Source organism: Salvelinus alpinus, chromosome 26 (assembly GCF_045679555.1).
Source record: "Salvelinus alpinus chromosome 26, SLU_Salpinus.1, whole genome shotgun sequence".
Lineage (NCBI taxonomy): Eukaryota > Metazoa > Chordata > Actinopteri > Salmoniformes > Salmonidae > Salvelinus > Salvelinus alpinus.
In genome coordinates this window covers 46,512,642-46,533,629 of record NC_092111.1, presented here as the reverse complement: position 1 = coordinate 46,533,629, position 20,988 = coordinate 46,512,642, and the positions used below count along the sequence as shown (strand labels likewise).

General features: G+C 45.1%; 1 protein-coding gene across 5 annotated transcripts in view; it reads left to right on the top strand.

Annotated features, from left to right (window-relative positions):
• The window catches only part of LOC139555356 (protein spire homolog 1-like), a 132,003-nt gene that overhangs the window by 90,781 nt on the left and 20,234 nt on the right, over positions 1 to 20,988 (top strand). For 4 of the 5 annotated variants that reach the window (XR_011670989.1, XR_011670990.1, XM_071369078.1 and 1 more), the window contains exons 9-12: positions 3,176 to 3,223; positions 6,656 to 6,807; positions 10,955 to 11,036; positions 19,813 to 19,940. Coding sequence is in view for 3 of the 5 variants with exons in the window: in XM_071369078.1 (XP_071225179.1) it covers positions 3,176 to 3,223; positions 6,656 to 6,807; positions 10,955 to 11,036; positions 19,813 to 19,940 (410 nt within the window). In the remaining 2 variants the exon portion in view is untranslated. The remainder of the gene's footprint in view (positions 1 to 3,175; positions 3,224 to 6,655; positions 6,808 to 10,954; positions 11,037 to 19,812; positions 19,941 to 20,988) is intronic. The other variant, XM_071369079.1, reaches the window with a different exon arrangement.

Sequence of the window (20,988 nt, the reverse complement as noted above, 5' to 3'; positions counted from 1 at the left end):
GTCTGAATCCCCCCCCTCTGGCGCCATCGTTCACCACCTCTCCCTCTGCTATGGTGTCTGTCTGAATCACTCCCCTCTGGCGCCATCGTTCACCACCTCTCCCTCTGCTATGGTGTCTGTCTGAATCCCCCCCCTCTGGTGCCATCGTTCACCACCTCTCCCTCTGCTATGGTGTCTGTCTGAATCCCCCCCCTCTGGCGCCATCGTTCACCACCTCTCCCTCTGCTATGGTGTCTGTCTGAATCACTCCCCTCTGGCGCCATCGTTCACCACCTCTCCCTCTGCTATGGTGTCTGTCTGAATCCCTCCCCTCTGGCGCCATCGTTCACCACCTCTCTGCTATGGTGTCTGTCTGAATCCCTCCCCTCTGGCGCCATCGTTCACCACCTCTCCCTCTGCTATGGTGTCTGTCTGAATCACTCCCCTCTGGCGCCATCGTTCACCACCTCTCCCTCTGCTATGGTGTCTGTCTGAATCCCTCCCCTCTGGCGCCATCGTTCACCACCTCTCTGCTATGGTGTCTGTCTGAATCACTCCCCTCTGGCGCCATCGTTCACCACCTCTCTGCTATGGTGTCTGTCTGAATCCCTCCCCTCTGGCGCCATCGTTCACCACCTCTCCCTCTGCTATTGTGTCTGTCTGAATCCCTCCAATCACTGATTCTGGGTGATGGTTGTGTCTGTCTGAATCCCTCCAATCACTGATTCTGGGTGATGGTTGTGTCAAGTGGAATCATTATTTTTCACCGAGCCCCCCTTCTCACTGCATTCCGGGTGCTGATTGAGCTCACTGGCTGACCTGACTGTAACACAGACGGATGATTAGGGAGGAACACAGTGCTGATGATGCCAGGACCATATTGAAGATGTTCTCTCCTATAGGAGTAGTCTAAAGACCCGACTGTAACACAGTGTCGTGTCTTTACTATGGATTAAATGAAATGACATGTTATTTTATGAAATCAATTCTCTGTAATTAATATTACCTGATTTAAACTAATCATGTAAATGTAATTAACTAGAAAGTCGGGGCACCACGGAAGAATGTTTATAGAGCTGATATCTTCCGAATAAACTCTTAAACACCTGGTAATCTTCTATATCAATAGCAGTCAATTATTAATCGTCCCCTTAAGTCGCTCTGGATAAGAGCGTCTGCTAAATGACTTAAATGTAAATGTATGTAGTCTTATCTGAACGTTGTAAAATTATTGGTTATATTCACGAACCCTAGCTAACAAATTGAATCAGCAATACAAAATGTGATTAATGTATTTACTAAATACCTAAATAATCACACATAATTACATATACACAGGATGGATCATACATTGATTACTAATTATGTCATAAAAGAAAACGTCCCTAGTGGACGAAACTGATATGACGGCTGGTTACACAAAGAAAGGGGGTTGGGTTCGAATGAAAGAGCGGGAAGACTGAGGGACAAAGGGATTGGGTCTCTATCGAATCTTGAGAAGCCATGCTACTGTAACGGATGTGAAATGGCTAGCTAGTTAGCGGGTACGCGCTAGTAGCGTTTCAATCAGTTACGTCACTTGCTCTGAGACTTAAGTAGGGTTTCCCCTTGCTCTGCAAGGGCCGTGGCTTTTGTGGAGCGATGGGTAACGACGCTTCGTGGGTGTCAGTTGTTGATGTGTGCAGAGGGTCCCTGGTTCGCGCCCGTGTCGGGGCGAGGGGACGGTACTAAAGTTATACTGTTACACTACCGTAAATACAGAATCTTATGCATTCTAATAACCGCCCATTTGGAAAAGGAAAATGAAAGATGTATATTTACTCTGAGCTGCGCTTCGATAGATGGGTCGAAGATGGAAGGCTGGGTTGCCCAGCAGAGATCTCCCTTGTCCTTTGAAGAATATTTCTGGGCGGATACGGTGTAGTCTGTCGTCTTGTGGTAGAACGGATACGTCGTAGTACCCTGTCTTGTGGTAGAACGGATACGTTGTAGTCTGTCGTCTTGTGGTAGAACGGATACGGTGTAGTCTGTCGTCTTGTGGTAGAACGGATACGTCGTAGTACCCTGTCTTGTGGTAGAACGGATACGTTGTAGTACCCTGTCTTGTGGTAGAACGGATACGTCGTAGTCTGTCGTCTTGTGGTAGAACGGATACGTTGTAGTACCCTGTCTTGTGGTAGAACGGGTACGCTGTAGTACCCTGTCTTGTGGTAGAACGGATACGTTGTAGTACCCTGTCTTGTGGTAGAACGGATACGTTGTAGTACCCTGTCTTGTGGTAGAACGGATACGTCGTAGGACCCTGTCTTGCTTATTGTTTGTGTTTTCCTAAGCCAACACGTTTACAGCTGCTGCTGATAACTCTACGTCTAGGATGTATCACTTCTTTAGTGAATAACAGTTCAAAATTCATACCAAGTTGCCATACTATAACCTCATGCTATATTCTGGCTGGTGTAGTCGAAATTCATCCTTCCAGCGTGGCGATCGTCACCTCCAAGTTGAAATTCACCCTTCTAAACATATGGACATCAGTCTAGGTCATCGGGAACACAATGTTAATTTCATTAGGTTGTAGTCGTTCAACCATTCGCAACCAGAGCTCAGGATGAGGTTGGCTTAGTTCGCCGTGAATTGGGTCACGGGGGTTCTTATGGAAATGTAGAAAAGGGGTTGGTTCATCATTTCCAACCAATGCCTATTTGCGTGGCCACTAATTGAGCATATTGTACTTCTGAAAGCAATTCTCTCATTTTTAAAAACTTAAATTACATTGAATCTTTTCAGAAATAGTTTCATATTTAAACATTTAAATTGCACAACAATTCCATGTGAATCTGATAATTAGAATGTGTAGACTTTCCAAGATAGTTTGTCGTCCTATCATCAGATATAACGTCTCAGACGACAACTGATCTGACATCATATTCTTTAAGTACCAACGGATACTTTCAATTGGTTGGATTACAGAAATATTGTTCTGTTCCCAACTTTTTGATGTTACCAGACTCTCTCTGTGTTAACAAAGGGCTTTCCAAGAGTCAAATCTGTAGAGTAGAGAGAGAAAAGGGGGAAAGGTATTTATGGGGGTCATAAAGCTCACCAACAGGGCAACGTCATGACAACAGACTGATGATTAGGGAGGAACACTGTGTTGTTGATGATGCCATATTGAAGGATATGTTCCCTCCTACAGGAGCAGTTAAAAGCATCAGCACCCCTCAAGATCTGAACCGCAGCTCAGGTAAAGCATTATTACTGTTCTACCACTTATCGCCTACAACGGTGGGGTGGTGTGAGGATGTACACAGTGTTGGACTTGAATGAGTGTGAATAAACACTCATGACCAAAAGTATGTGGACACCTTCTTGCCCAACATCTCATTCCAAAATCATGGGCATTAATATGGAGTTGGTCCCCCCCTTTGCTGCTATAACAGCCTCCACTCTTCTGGGAAGGCTTTCCACTAGATGTTGGAACATTGCTGCGGGGACTTGCTTCCATTCAGCCACAAGAGCATTAGTGAGGTCGGGTACTGATGTTGTGCAATTAGGCCTGGCTCGCAGTCGGCGTTCCATTTCATCCCAAAGGTTTTCAATGAGGTTAAGGTCAGGGATCTGTGCAGGCTAGTCAAGTTCTTCCACACCGATCTTGACAAACCATTTCTGTATGTACCTCGCTTTGTGCACGGGGGCATTGTCATGCTGAAACAGGAAAGGGCCTTCCCCAAACTGTTGCCACAATGTTGGAAGCACAGAATCATCTAGAATGCCATTGTAAGCAGTAGCATTAAGATTTCCCTTCACTGGAACTAAGGGGCCCGAACCATGAAAAACAACCTCAGATCATCATTATTCCTCCTCCACCAAACTTTACAGTTGGCACTATGCATTGGGGCAGGTAACGTTCTCCTGGCATCCGCCAAACCCAGATTCGTCCTTCGGACTGCCAGATGGTGAAGCGGGATTCATCACTCCAGAAAAAATATTTCCGTTGCTCCAGTGTCTAATGGCGGCGAGCTTCACACCCCTTCAGCCGACGCTAGGCACGGTGATCTTAGGCTTGTGTGCGGCTGCTCGTCCATGGAAACCCATTTCATGAAGCTCCTGACTAACAGTTGTTGTGCTGACGTTGCTTCCAGAGGCCGTATGAAACTCGGTAGTGAGTGTTGCAACTGAGGACAGAGGATTGTTATGCGTTTCAGCACTCTGTTGTCTCGTTCTGTGAGCTTGTGTGGTCTACCACTTTGCGGCTGAGCCGTTGTTACTCCTAGACGTTTCCACTTCACAATAACTGCACTTACAGTTGACCGGGGCAGTTCTTGCAGGGCAGATATTGGACAAACTGACTTGTTGTGAAGTTGGCATCCTATGACGGTGCCACCTTGAAAGTCACTGAGCTCTTCAGTAAGGCCATTCTACTGCCAATTTGTCTATGGAGATTGCATGGCTGTGTGCTCGATTTTATACACCTGTCAGCAACGGGCGTGGCTGAAATAGCCGAATCCACTAATTTGAAAGTGTGTCCACATACTTTTGTGTATGTAGTGTATTTCATAATATTACTAAAAATCAACAGTTGATATAACAATCTTTGTTTGAACCTATTGCCAATTTGCGTCTTCACTAACGGTATTATCAATGTTCTTTTCACAGTAATTCATGTAAACTAGTTTATCTCTCGACACCGTGACGAGCAGTTCTGATGAGAATGGGTGTGTTGTCTTTTGGAGTGTGTTACTGTGTTGGGATGGTGTGTTACTGTGTGTTGGGATGGTGTGTTACTGTGTGTTGGGATGGTGTGTTACTGTGTGTTGGGATGGTGTGTGTTACTGTGTTGGGATGGTGTGTTGTCCTGGAGTGTGTTACTGTGTGTTGGGATGGTGTGTTACTGTGTGTTGGGATGGTGTGTTACTGTGTGTTGGGATGGTGTGTTACTGTGTGTTGGGATGGTGTGTTACTGTGTGTTGGGATGGTGTGTTACTGTGTTTTGGGATGGTGTGTTACTGTGTGTTGGGATGGTGTGTGTTACTGTGTGTTGGGATGGTGTGTGTTACTGTGTGTTGGGATGGTGTGTGTTACTGTGTTGGGATGGTGTGTTGTCCTGGAGTGTGTTACTGTGTGTTGGTATGGTGTGTTACTGTGTGTTGGGATGGTGTGTTACTGTGTTTTGGGATGGTGTGTTGTCCTGGAGTGTGTTACTGTGTGTTGGGATGGTGTGTTACTGTGTGTTGGGATGGTGTGTTACTGTGTGTTGGGATGGTGTGTTGTCCTGCAGTGTGTTACTGTGTGTTGGGATGGTGTGTTACTGTGTGTTGGGATGGTGTGTGTTACTGTGTTGGGATGGTGTGTGTTACTGTGTGTTGGGATGGTGTGTGTTACTGTGTGTTGGGATGGTATGTGTTACTGTGTGTTGGGATGGTGTGTGTTACTGTGTTGTGATGGGGTGTTGTCCTGGAGTGTGTTACTGTGTGTTGGGATGGTGTGTGTTACTGTGTGTTGGGATGGTATGTGTTACTGTGTGTTGGGATGGTGTGTGTTACTGTGTTGTGATGGGGTGTTGTCCTGGAGTGTGTTACTGTGTGTTGGGATGGTGTGTGTTACTGTGTGTTGGGATGGTGTGTGTTACTGTGTTGTGATGGGGTGTTGTCCTGGAGTGTGTTACTGTGTGTTGGGATGGTGTGTTGTCCTGGGGTGTGTTACTGTGTTGGGATGGTGTGTGTTACTGTGTTGGGATGGTGTGTGTTACTGTGTTGGGATGGTGTGTGTTCTTCTTTATGCTGTGTGATTGTTCATTCATGGAAGTGGATGCTTCTCTTCATGCCTGGAAAATTCCCTGCTAGTCGACATGTTGAATGTGCGGGTGAGTCGACACGCTGAATGTGCGGGTGAGTCGACACGCTGAATGTGCGGGTGAGTCGACACGCTGAATGTGCGGTTGAGTCGACACGCTGAATGTGCGGGTGAGTCGACACGCTGAATGTGCGGGTGAGTCGACACGCTGAATGTGCGGGTGAGTCGACACGCTGAATGTGCGGGTGAGTCGACACGCTGAATGTGCGGGTGAGTCGACACGCTGAATGTGCGGTTGAGTCGACACGCTGAATGTGCGGGTGAGTCGACACGCTGAATGTGCGGTTGAGTCGACACGCTGAATGTGCGGGTGAGTCGACACGCTGAATGTGCGGGTGAGTCGACACGCTGAATGTGCGGGTGAGTCGACACGCTGAATGTGCGGGTGAGTCGACACGCTGAATGTGCGGGTGAGTCGACACGCTGAATGTGCGGTTGAGTCGACAGAAGACCGAGGAGAAAATAAATAGTAACTGTTTCAAAACTGTAAATGTAACTTTATCCCCTCCAAGTGCATAATGGTTATCTTGTTCAACGTGTGGTCTGAAGACATTCTCCGGTCTTTGTCCTGTAACTGAACACACCCCCCCCCCCCCCCCCCTCCCCAGTTGTCATGCTGAACAGCCCAATGTTCAGAGTCTCCATCCCAAATGGCACCCTACTCCCTACATAGTGCACTACTTTAGACTGTGCTCTGGTCAACAGTAGTGCACTATGTAGGGAGTAGGGTGCCGTGCAGCCAGTGTATCCCTGGAGTGGTGTTGTTCAGGTAGGGTTATTCCATGTTGAAGAGTATTGATGTCCTCTCTGACTCCTCCCACAGACCTGTCGACCCCGGATGCCCTCAGAAAGCACGCCAGCAGCACCTTGGCCCTGTCCTGTCCAGCAGCTCACGGGATGGGAGGGGCCCTTGGTCAGAGGAAGAGGCTCCTGAAGGCGCCCACGCTGGCTGAACTATACAGCTCTGAGTCTGACGTACGTGTGTGGTGGGGCTGACCCCGTTTAGTCGACTGGTCAATTGTTTGGCCAATAGGCTGTTAGTACCAGTCAAAAGTTTGGACACACCTACTCATTCAAGGGTTTTCTTCATTTTTAGACGTCTGTGTTTGGTTCAGATTTGGTGCGGTCCAGACCGGCCTGGACTTCAACGTCCACGGACATACATTTTTGGTTCAGCTCTGGTCCGGACCAATCATAGACGTTTATGTTTGGTTCAGATTTTGTCCGGTCTGGACCAGCCTTGATTTGGCCCAGACATAGACTAATATAAATTACTTATTTTCAACTTTCATTCAGAACTAAATTGAACCGAGCTGTAACGTCTGGAAAATACTTATTTTAGAGGTCTTTTCAACGTCGTTTTGCTTACTGGGACTATTCTAGTTTTGCGGATGCAGCATGTTTTGGTTTAGCCTATGGCAGCAGATCAGCACAGACCGGCCTGGCTATAGGTCAGGCTATAGGTCAGGCCCTGGCTATAGGTCAGGCTATAGGTCAGGCCCTGGCTATAGGTCAGGCCCTGGCTATAGGTCAGGCTATAGGTCAGGCCCTGGCTATAGGTCAGGCCCTGGCTATAGGTCAGTAGGTCAGGCCCTGGCTATAGGTCAGGCCCTATTCGGACGCGATTCCTTTTACTGGGGGAGGCTGGGTAATGTAATTATGTGCACGAGCACAAAATACCACATCTGTAATTTTAATCCCGTTCGAATCTGCCATTTCAGTAATTTTTACATGGCAGTCCCACCTCTTCAACAGCCAGTGAAACTGCTTGGCGCCAAATTCAAATACAGAAATACTCATTTTAAAAATTCAGAAAACAAGACATATTTTACATAGGTTTAAAGATGAACTTCTTGTGAATCCAACCACGGTGTCAGATTTAAAAAATGCTTTACGGCGAAAGCATACCTTACGATTATTTGAGAACATAGCCCACTAGACAAATCATTACACACAGTAACCAGCCAAGTAGAACAGTTACACAAGTCAGAAATAGAGATACAATTAATCCCTTACCTTTGATGATCTTCATATGGTTGCACTCAGCAGACATTAATTTACTCAATAAATGTTCCTTTTGTTCGATAAAGTCTCTTTATACCCAAAAACCTCAGTTTTGTTTGCGCGTTTTCTTCAGTAATCCACAGGCTCAAACGCAGTAAAAACAGGAAGACAAAAAAATCCAAATTGTATCCATAAAGTTCATAGAAACATGTCAAACGATGTTTATATTCAATCCTCAGGTTGTTTTTAGCCTAAATAATCGATATTTCAACCGGACAATAACGTCGTCAATTTAAAAGGTAAACAAGAAACACACTCTCTCGGTCGTGCGCATGAAAAAGCTCTGTGACACTTTAGGGTCCACTCATTCAGACTGCTCTTACTTCTTCATTTTTCAGAATACAAGCCTGAAACAATTTCTAAAGACTGTTGACATCTAGTGGAAGGCATAGAAACTGCAATTTGAGTCCTAAGTCAATGGATACTGTAATAGCATTGAATAGAAAACTACAAAACCCCCCAAAAAACGACTTCCTGAATAGATTTTTCTCAGGTTTTCGTCTGCCAAATCAGTTCTGTTATACTCACAGACACTATTTTAACAGTTTTGGAAACTTTAGAGTGCTTTCTATCCAAATCTACCAGTTATATGCATATTATATCTTCTGGGCCTGAGAAGCAGGCAGTTTAATTTGGGCATGCATTTCATCCACAATTCCGAATGCTGCCCCCTACCCTAGAGAAGTTAAGAACACATAATTATTTACAATGACGGCCTACCGGGGAACAGTGGGTTAACTGCCTTGTTCAGGGGCAGAACGACAGATTTTTACCTTGTCTGCTCAGGGATTCGATCCAGCAACCTTTCGGTTACTAGCCCAACGCTCTAACCACTCGGCTACTTGCTGCAGTAGAGTAAAAATTCCAGCCAGAATAACCTACTGTTTTTTGGCGAACTCCATTGTCCTCTGGTAATACTCGTATCGACATCCCTGTGTTTTGAGAGAAATGTCTGTTTCTCAGGTCGCGGTTTGTGCTATAAAACTAGAACTGATTCGATAAATTGAACAAAGTGCTGCACATAAGAATGTTATATATGAATGGCCCACATGTAGCCTGTCAACTTTCACAGTGAACGCTTTCGTTTGTTTTGTGCGAATGAATTGTATATTACCAAAGGCATCCGTAAAAAATATTGAGCCTGTTAATAGATCGCAAAGCAGCACACAACTGACTTGGTTTGGAACAAGTTAACTTTCTCATCCATAACCTTAAAACGCATCACTATCAAACAAAGGTCAATGACATAAAGAATGGTAGTAAAAAGCTCCTTAAATTACATTTTGGGGGAAAAACCCAACTCGGCTCCATCATTCATTGAATCAGACGGCTCATTCGTCACAAAACCCACTGATATTGCCAACTACTTTCATTACTTTTTCATTGGCAAGATAAGCAAACTTAGGCAGGACATGCCAGCAACAAACGCTGACACTACACATCCAAGTTTATCTGACCAAATTAAAGAAAGACTCGAATTGTACTTTTGAATTCTGTAAAGTCAGTGTGGAAGAGATTAAAAAGTTAATGTTGTCTATTAATGACAAGCCACCGGGGTTTGACAATCGAGATGGAAAATTACTGTTAGATAATAGCGGACAATATTGCCACTCCTATTTGCCACATCTTCAATCTAAGCCTACTAGAGAGCATCTGCCCTCAGGCCTGGAGGGAATTTAAAGTTATTCCGCTACCCAAGAAAAGTAAAGTCCCCTTTACTGGCTCAAATAGCCAACCAATCAGCCTGTTACCAACCCTTAGTAAACTTCTGATCAGATACAATGCTATTTCACGGTAAATAACAGACAATCAATTCAAAAGCCCCTGTGTTGAGGATCAGCGTGGCGGATGTGTTGTTACCTACCCTCACCACCTGGGGGCGGCCCGTCAGGAAGTCCAGTACCCAGTTGCAGAGGGAGGTGTTTAGTCCCTGGGTCCTTAGTTTAGTGATGAGCTTTAAGGGCACTATGGCGTTGAACGCTGAGCTGTAGTCAATGAATAGCATTCTCACATAGGTGTTTCTTTTGTCCAGGTGGGAAAGGGTAGTGTGGAGTGCGATTGAGATTGCAGCTGGTGGCCACACCAGATACTGACTGTTACTTTTGATTTTGACCCCCCCCTTTGTTCAGGGACACATTATTCCATTTCTGTTAGTTACATGTCTGTGGAACTTGTTCAGTTTGTCGGTTGTTGAATCTTGTTGTGTTCATAGAAATACTTACACATGTTAAGTTGATGAAAATAAACCCAGTTGAGTGAGAGGACGTTTCTTTTTCTGCTGAGATTATAAATATATGGATGAGCGATGACCGAGCGACAAGATGCAATAGTTACATATTCTACATTCTCTAGTAATACTAGTCCCGTGCGAATAGGGTCTTTGGTAATGTGAATGCGATGCGATACATGTGTCACGTAAAGAGAGCAAGGGTTTTTCCAAAACAAATTAGGGATTTCGATAGGAGTACTTGACAGACAGACAGACAGACAGACAGACAGACAGACAGACAGACAGACAGACAGACAGACAGACAGACAGACAGACAGACACTGATGTTCTGTGGTAGTCGCCTGCAGCAGGGAGGAGAGCGAGACAATGGGTGCTAGTCAGTCACTTGCTGTTTTTTATTTATTTAATCAAACTGTGTGCTTAAAGCATCAGACAAGCTCAGTGAATATAGTTGATTTTGATTAAAAGGCCTAGGATGGTTCTATATATGGAAAATGACACATTTTAAAAAGAGCTTCCTTGTACTCCTCGTTGTAGAAGAGGCTTTCATTTGTGATGTATGGATAACACAAACGATCACATTCTATCCACTCATGACGGCCGTCCCCGACTAGAAAAAAAATATTGGTCGACCAAGACTCTTCTGGTCAAGAAAGACTTTCACAGAGAGACAAATGTATATGTTCCTTCCTGGAGCCCATATCCAGAACTACTGCACATTCCAGAAATGTGAAATGTCTTGACATTGTCATCTGAAGTTGTAGCAGCAGTCTGTTTCTAATGGGATGTCTATGCCTGCATCAGTCATGTGTATCTGCTCATTAACAGGATGAGCCCAGTCACAGCTCCTCCAGTTTGTCTGCATCCATGTTGGACGCCTCGTCTCCTGAATCTGTCCTGGGGAAGTACAGTAAGATACCTTCACTACCTTTTTGCTGTTTTTGAAAGTTGTATTTATTATGTTTTCACTGAATTTGTAAACTGTTACATATTCCACAAAAACATACACGTTAATACATGAAAAAGTACATTTCCAGACATTTCATATCACCAATCATGAATACTAACTAGTACACTAGATCCCTCCACTCTTTGAAGGCTCCCGAGGTATAGAAAACTAAGGCTGCATCCTAAATGGAACACGGTGCTACTGTTTTTATCAATTTTCTTTTGATTTGACATATGAAAGATTATACAGTCAAACAGGTAGAGAGCAAAACACACACTGATCCCCTCGCACATCAAACCCCCCAAGTCTCTACGGCTGGCCATGCTTTCCTCCTGGCTACCCCGACCCTGGCCAACATCTCCACGCTCCAGCAGGTATATCTCACTGGTCACCCCCAAAGCCAACACCTCGTTTGGCCGCCTTTCCTTCCAGTTCTCTGCTACTATAGACTGGAACAAATTGCAAAAATCGCTGAAGCTGTAGACTTATATTTCCCTCACTAACTTTAAACATCAGCTATCTGAGCAGCTAACCGATCGCTGCAGCTGTACATAGCCCATCTGTAAATAGCCCACCCAATCTACCTACCTCATCCCCATATTGTTTTTATTTACTTTTCTGCTCTTTTGCACACCAGTATCACTACTTGCACATCATCATATGCACATATATCACTCCAGTGTTATTCTGCTAAATTGTAATTACTTTGCTACTATGGCCTATTTATTGCCTTACCTCCTCACGCCATTTGTACACACTGTATATAGACTTTTCTATTGTGTTATTGACTGTACGCTTGTTTATTCCATGTGTAACTCTGTGTTGTTGTCTGTGTCGCACTGCTTTGCTTTATCTTGGCCAGGTCGCAATTGTAAATGAGAACTAGTTCTCAACTAGCCTACCTGGTTAAATAAAGGTGAAATAAATTAACAAAATACTTTAATTAAACAAGCATAACATAGCAGTTAAGTAATATAAACAAATAGTGAAAAACAAAGTTACTTATTTGGGTTAAGTTAAGGAGTTGTAAAATTAGCCGGGTCCATGTCTTCTACAAAAGATAAGGTTGCCAAATGTTTTTGAATTGCAGATCCCCTAACAGAGTAGCACATGTTATTGGATTACAGATCCCCTAACAGAGTAGCACATGTTATTGAATTGCAGATCCCCTAACAGAGTAGCACATGTTATTGAATTGCAGATCCCCTAACAGAGTAGCACATGTTATTGGATTACAGATCCCCCTAACAGAGTAGCACATGTTATTGGATTACAGATCCCCTAACAGAGTAGCACATGTTATTGAATTTCAGATCCCCTAACAGAGTAGCACATGTTATTACATTTACATTTTTACATTTAAGTCATTTAGCAGACGCTCTTATCCAGAGCGACTTACAAATTGGTGCATTCACCTAATGACATCCAGTGGAACAGCCACTTTACAATAGTGCATCTAAATCTTTTAAGGGGGGGGGGGGGGGAGGGGGGGGGGGGCAGAAGGATTGCTTTATCCTAGGTATTCCTTGAAGAGGTGGGGTTTCAGGTGTCTCCGGAAGGTGGTGATTGACTCCGCTGTCCTGGCGTCGTGAGGGAGTTTGTTCCACCATTGGGGTGCCAGAGCAGCGAACAGTTTTGACTGGGCTGAGCGGGAACTGTACTTCCTCAGTGGTAGGGAGGCGAGCAGGCCAGAGGTGGATGAACGCAGAGCCCTTGTTTGGGTGTAGGGCCTGATCAGAGCCTGAAGGTACTGAGGTGCCGTTCCCCTCACAGCTCCGTAGGCAAGCACCATGGTCTTGTAGCGGATGCGAGCTTCAACTGGAAGCCAGTGGAGAGAGCGGAGGAGCGGGGTGACGTGAGAGAACTTGGGAAGGTTGAACACCAGACGGGCTGCGGCGTTCTGGATGAGTTGTAGGGGTTTGATGGCACAGGCAGGGAGCCCGGCCAACAGCGAGTTGCAGTAATCCAGACGGGAGATGACAAGTGCCTGGATTAGGACCTGCGCCGCTTCCTGTGTGAGGCAGGGTCGTACTCTGCGGATGTTGTAGAGCATGAACCTACAGGAACGGGCCACCGCCTTGATGTTAGTTGAGAACGACAGGGTGTTGTCCAGGATCACGCCAAGGTTCTTAGCGCTCTGGGAGGAGGACACAATGGAGTTGTCAACCGTGATGGCGAGATCATGGAACGGGCAGTCCTTCCCCGGGAGGAAGAGCAGCTCCGTCTTGCCGAGGTTCAGCTTGAGGTGGTGATCCGTCATCCACACTGATATGTCTGCCAGACATGCAGAGATGCGATTCGCCACCTGGTCATCAGAAGGGGGAAAGGAGAAGATTAATTGTGTGTCGTCTGCATAGCAGTGATAGGAGAGACCATGTGAGGTTATGACAGAGCCAAGTGACTTGGTGTATAGCGAGAATAGGAGAGGGCCTAGAACAGAGCCCTGGGGGACACCAGTGGTGAGAGCGCGTGGTGAGGAGACAGATTCTCGCCACGCCACCTGGTAGGAGCGACCTGTCAGGTAGGACGCAATCCAAGCGTGGGCCGCGCCGGAGATGCCCAACTCGGAGAGGGTGGAGAGGAGGATCTGATGGTTCACAGTATCGAAGGCAGCCGATAGGTCTAGAAGGATGAGAGCAGAGGAGAGAGAGTTAGCTTTAGCAGTGCGGAGCGCCTCCGTGATACAGAGAAGAGCAGTCTCAGTTGAGTGACTAGTCTTGAAACCTGACTGATTTGGATCAAGAAGGTCATTCTGAGAGAGATAGCAGGAGAGCTGGCCAAGGACGGCACGTTCAAGAGTTTTGGAGAGAAAAGAAAGAAGGGATACTGGTCTGTAGTTGTTGACATCGGAGGGATCGAGTGTAGGTTTTTTCAGAAGGGGTGCAACTCTCGCTCTCTTGAAGACAGAAGGGACGTAGCCAGCGGTCAAGGATGAGTTGATGAGCGAGGTGAGGTAAGGGAGAAGGTCTCCGGAAATGGTCTGGAGAAGAGAGGAGGGGATAGGGTCAAGCGGGCAGGTTGTTGGGCGGCCGGCCGTCACAAGACGCGAGATTTCATCTGGAGAGAGAGGGGAGAAAGAGGTCAAAGCACAGGGTAGGGCAGTGTGAGCAGAACCAGCGGTGTCGTTTGACTTAGCAAACGAGGATCGGATGTCGTCGACCTTCTTTTCAAAATGGTTGACGAAGTCGTCTGCAGAGAGGGAGGAGGGGGGGGGAGGGGGAGGAGGATTCAGGAGGGAGGAGAAGGTGGCAAAGAGCTTCCTAGGGTTAGAGGCAGATGCTTGGAATTTAGAGTGGTAGAAAGTGGCTTTAGCAGCAGAGACAGAAGAGGAAAATGTAGAGAGGAGGGAGTGGAAGGATGCCAGGTCCGCAGGGAGGCGAGTTTTCCTCCATTTCCGCTCGGCTGCCCGGAGCCCTGTTTTATTGGATTACAGATCCCCCTAACAGAGTAGCACATGTTATTGGATTGCAGATCCCCTAACAGAGTAGCACATGTTATTGAATTGCAGATCCCCCTAACAGAGTAGCACATGTTATTGGATTACAGATCCCCCTAACAGAGTAGCACATGTTATTGAATTACAGATCCCCTAACAGAGTAGCACATGTTATTGCATTTCAGATCCCCTAACAGAGTAGCACATGTTATTGGATTACAGATCCCCCTAACAGAGTAGCACATGTTATTGGATTGCAGATCCCCTAACAGAGTAGCACATGTTATTGAATTGCAGATCCCCCTAACAGAGTAGCACATGTTATTGGATTACAGATCCCCCTAACAGAGTAGCACATGTTATTGAATTACAGATCCCCTAACAGAGTAGCACATGTTATTGCATTTCAGATCCCCTAACAGAGTAGCACATGTTATTGGATTACAGATCCCCCTAACAGAGTAGCACATGTTATTGGATTGCAGATCCCCTAACAGAGTAGCACATGTTATTGGATTACAGATCCCCCTAACAGAGTAGCACATGTTATTGGATTGCAGATCCCCTAACAGAGTAGCACATGTTATTGGATTACAGATCCCCCTAACAGAGTAGCACATGTTATTGGATTACAGATCCCCCTAACAGAGAAGCACATGTTATTGGATTGCAGATCCCCTAACAGAGTAGCACATGTTATTGAATTGCAGATCCCCCTAACAGAGTAGCACATGTTATTGGATTGCAGATCCCCTAACAGAGAAGCACATGTTATTGAATTGCAGATCCCCTAACAGAGTAGCACATGTTATTGGATTGCAGATCCCCCTAACAGAGTAGGACATGTTATTGAATTGCAGATCCCCTAACAGAGTAGCACATGTTATTGGATTACAGATCCCCTAACAGAGAAGCACATGTTATTGAATTGCAGATCCCCTAACAGAGTAGCACATGTTATTGGATTGCAGATCCCCCTAACAGAGTAGCACATGTTATTGGATTGCAGATCCCCTAACAGAGTAGCACATGTTATTGGATTACAGATCCCCTAACAGAGTAGCACATGTTATTGGATTGCAGATCCCCTAACAGAGAAGCACATGTTATTGAATTGCAGATCCCCTAACAGAGTAGCACATGTTATTGGATTGCAGATCCCCCTAACAGAGTAGCACATGTTATTGAATTGCAGATCCCCTAACAGAGTAGCACATGTTATTGGATTACAGATCCCCTAACAGAGAAGCACATGTTATTGAATTGCAGATCCCCTAACAGAGTAGCACATGTTATTGGATTGCAGATCCCCCTAACAGAGTAGCACATGTTATTGAATTGCAGATCCCCTAACAGAGTAGCACATGTTATTGGATTGCAGATCCCCTAACAGAGTAGCACATGTTATTGGATTACAGATCCCCTAACAGAATAGCACATGTTATTGGATTACAGATCCCCTAACAGAGTAGCACATGTTATTGGATTGCAGATCCCCTAACAGAGTAGCACATGTTATTGGATTGCAGATCCCCTAACAGAGTAGCACATGTTATTGGATTGCAGATCACCTAACAGAGTAGCACATGTTATTGGATTGCAGATCCCCTAACAGAGTAGCACATGTTATTGGATTGCAGATCCCCTAACAGAGTAGCACATGTTATTGCATTGCAGATCCCCTAACAGAGTAGCACATGTTATTGGATTGCAGATCCCCTAACAGAGTAGCACATGTTATTGAATTGCAGATCCCCTAACAGAGTAGCACATGTTATTGGATTGCAGATCCCCTAACAGAGTAGCACATGTTATTGGATTGCAGATCCCCTAACAGAGTAGCACATGTTATTGGATTGCAGATCCCCTAACAGAGTAGCACATGTTATTGAATTACAGATCCCCTAACAGAGTAGCACATGTTATTGGATTGCAGATCCCCTAACAGAGTAGCACATGTTATTGAATTGCAGATCCCCTAACAGAGTAGCACATGTTATTGAATTGCAGATCCCCCTAACAGAGTAGCACATGTTATTGAATTACAGATCCCATAACAGAGTAGCACATGTTATTGGATTGCAGATCCCCTAACAGAGTAGCACATGTTATTGGATTACAGATCCCCCTAACAGAGTAGCACATGTTATTGGATTGCAGATCCCCTAACAGAGTAGCACATGTTATTGGATTGCAGATCCCCTAACAGAGTAGCACATGTTATTGGATTGCAGATCCCCTAACAGAGTAGCACATGTTATTGAATTGCAGATCCCCTAACAGAGTAGCACATGTTATTGGATTACAGATCCCCTAACAGAGTAGCACATGTTATTGGATTGCAGATCCCCTAACAGAGTAGCACATGTTATTGGATTGCAGATCCCCTAACAGAGTAGCACATGTTATTGCATTGCAGATCCCCTAACAGAGTAGCACATGTTATTGGATTGCAGATCCCCTAACAGAGTAGCACATGTTATTGAATTGCAGATCCCCTAACAGAGTAGCACATGTTATTGAATTGCAGATCCCCTAACAGAGTAGCACATGTTATTGGATTGCAGATCCCCTAACAGAGTAGCACATGTTATTGGATTGCAGATCCCCTAACAGAGTAGCACATGTTATTGGATTGCAGATCCCCTAACAGAGTAGCACATGTTATTGGATTGCAGATCCCCTAACAGAGTAGCACATGTTATTGAATTGCAGATCCCCTAACAGAGTAGCACATGTTATTGAATTACAGATCCCCTAACAGAGTAGCACATGTTATTGGATTGCAGATCCCCTAACAGAGTAGCACATGTTATTGGATTGCAGATCCCCTAACAGAGTAGCACATGTTATTGGATTGCAGATCCCCTAACAGAGTAGCACATGTTATTGGATTGCAGATCCCCTAACAGAGTAGCACATGTTATTGAATTGCAGATCCCCTAACAGAGTAGCACATGTTATTGCATTGCAGATCCCCTAACAGAGTAGCACATGTTATTGAATTGCAGATCCCCTAACAGAGTAGCACATGTTATTGGATTGCAGATCCCCTAACAGAGTAGCACATTTCTCTAGTTTGAGACTTCCTTTATCCAGTGGTTAAAAGTAGGAGACAAACCTTCTTTCCACTTAAACAGTTTAAAGCGTCTATCTAGGAGGGTAGTGAATGTTTGCATATTGTCTATATTGAGGAGTGAATGTTAGCATATTACCCATATAACTGTTTAAATACTTGTTCTCCCCACTGTACAGGGTGTTACGGTACAGAGTCGATGTGGAGGCTATATACAGGGTGTTACGGTACAGAGTCGATGTGGAGACTATATACAGGGTGTTACGGTACAGAGTCGATGTGGAGGCTATATACAGGTGGTACCGGTACAGAGTCAATGTGGAGGCTATATACAGGGTGTTACGGTACAGAGTCAATGTGGAGGCTATATACAGGGTGTTATGGTACAGAGCCAATGTGGAGACTATATACAGGGTGTTACGGTACAGAGTCGATGTGGAGACTATATACAGGGTGTTACGGTACAGAGTCGATGTGGAGGCTATATACAGGTGGTACCGGTACAGAGTCAATGTGGAGGCTATATACAGGGTGTTACGGTACAGAGTCAATGTGGAGGCTATATACAGGGGGTACCGGTACAGAGTCAATGTGGAGGCTATATACAGGGGGTACCGGTACAGAGTCATTGTGGAGGCTATATACAGGGGGTACCGGTACAGAGTCAATGTGGAGGCTATATACAGGGGGTACCGGTACAGAGTCAATGTGGAGGCTATATACAGGGGGTACCGGTACAGAGTCAATGTGGAGGCTATATACAGGGGGTACCGGTACAGAGTCAATGTGGAGGCTATATACAGGGTGTTACGGTACAGAGTCAATGTGGAGACTATATACAGGGGGTACCGTTACAGAGTCAATGTGGAGGCTATATACAGGGGGTACCGGTACAGAGTCAATGTGGAGGCTATATACAGGGGGTACCGGTACAGAGTCAATGTGGAGGCTATATACAGGGGGTACCGGTACAGAGTCAATGTGGAGGCTATATACAGGGGGTACTGGTACAGAGTCAATGTGGAGGCTATATACAGGGGGTACCGGTACAGAGTCAATGTGGAGGCTATATACAGGGGGTACCGGTACAGAGTCAATGTGGAGACTATATACAGGGGGTACCGGTACAGAGTCAATGTGGAGGCTATATACAGGGGGTACCGGTACAGAGTCAATGTGGAGGCTATATACAGGGTGTTACGGTACAGAGTCAATGTGGAGGCTATATACAGGGGGTACCGGTACAGTGTCAATGTGGAGGCTATATACAGGGTGTTACGGTACAGAGTCAATGTGGAGGCTATATACAGGGTGTTACGGTACAATGTGGAGGCTATATACAGGGGGTACCGGTACAGAGTCAATGTGGAGACTATATACAGGGGGTACCGGTACAGAGTCAATGTGGAGGCTATATACAGGGTGTTACGGTACAGAGTCAATGTGGAGGCTATATACAGGGTGTTACGGTACAGAGTCAATGTGCGGGGGGGCGCCGGTTAGTCGGTCTGATTGAGGTAGTTCATGTAGTGTAGTTTACTACTTTAGTCCTATTGGCCCTGGTCAAATGTAGTTCACTACTTTAGTCCTATTGGCCCTGGTCAAATGTAGTTCACTACTTTAGTCCTATTGGCCCTGGTCAAATGTAGTTCACTACTTTAGTCCTATTGGCCCTGGTCAAATGTAGTGCACTACTTTAGGCCTATTGGCCCTGGTCAAATGTAGTGCACTACTTTAGGCCTATTGGCCCTGGTCAAATGTAGTGCACTACTTTAGTCCTTTTGGCCCTGGTCAAATGTAGTTCACTACTTTAGTCCTATTGGCCCTGTTCAAATGTAGTGCACTACTTTAGTCCTATGGGCCCTGGTCAAATGTAGTGCACTACTTTAGTCCTATGGGCCCTGGTCAAATGTAGTGCGCTACTTTAGTCCTATGGGTCCTGGTCAAATGTAGTGCACTACTTTAGTCCTATTGGTCCTGGTCAAACTACTTTAGTCCTATCATTTAGTCCTTTCCTCCGACACATTGGTGCGGCTGGCTTCCGGGATAAGTGGGCATTGTGTCAAGAAGCAGTGCGGCTAGGCTGGGTTGTGTTTCGGAGTTGCAGCGATGAGACTTTAACTACCAATTGGATACCACGAAAACGGGGTAAAAGTAAAATATAAAATATATAAACTGCCTGTTCCCTCATTCCTTCCAGCCTGTCTTCTCTCTCTGCCCTCCAGCACCCCCTAGGTTCCTGCCCATCACCATGACTCCCCAGCCTGACAGTCGCCCCTCCCCTCAGAGGAGACACTCCATTGAGAAGGAGCCCCCCTTCACAGCCCCCACCAGACAGAGCTCCAAGTCTCTGGTATGTACACTATTGTGCTGCAGACAGTCAAGCCTCGTGTTTTCAATTACCTGGTTGGCCTCGTGTTTTCAATTACCTGGTTGGCCTCATGTTTTTTAATTACCTGGTTGGCCTCGTGTTTTCAATTACCTGGTTGGCCTCGTGTTTTCAATTACCTGGTTGGCCTCGTGTTTTCAATTACCTGGTTGGCCTCGTGTTTTCAATTACCTAGTTGGCCTCGTGTTTTCAATTACCTGGTTGGCCTCGTGTTTTCAATTACCTGGTTGGCCTCGTGTTTTCAATTACCTGGTTGGCCTCGTGTTTTCAATTACCTGGTTGGCCTCGTGTTTTCAATTACCTGGTTGGCCTCGTGTTTTCAAACACATTGTATGATGCTTCAAATGGGATAACTATTTTGTCCCATCTTCTACACCTGCATTGCTTGCTGTTTGGGGTTTTAGGCTGGGTTTCTGTACAGCGCTTTGAGATATCAGCTGATGTAAGAAGGCCTATATAAAAACATTTGATTTGATTCCTGCCCTACTGTGAGATGGTTTCTCTGAGGTAACTTACTTGCTGAATGACCTGGTACTGGTCAGGTCAGGCAGTGTGTCATGGAGGGGGACGAGGAACTAGAGGTCGACTGATTAGGATTTTTCAACACCGATACCGATTATTGGAGGACCAAAAAAAGCCGATACCGATTAATCAGCCGATTTTACATTAAAAAAATTAAAAAAGAGAAAAAATGACTTATATATATATAAATATATATAAAAAATATAGTAAAAATATAGTAAAAATTTTTATATATTTTTTTAATTTATTTGTGATAATGACAATTACAACAATACTTAATGAACACTTATTTGAACTTAATATAATACATCAATAAAATCTATTTAGCCTCAAATAAATAATGAAACATGTTCAATTTGGTTTAAATAATGCAAAAACAAAGTGTTGGAGAAGAAAGTAAAAGTGCAATATGTGCCATGTAAAAAAGCTAACGTTTAAGTTCCTTGCTCAGAACATGAGAACATATGAAAGCTGGTGGTTCCTTTTAACA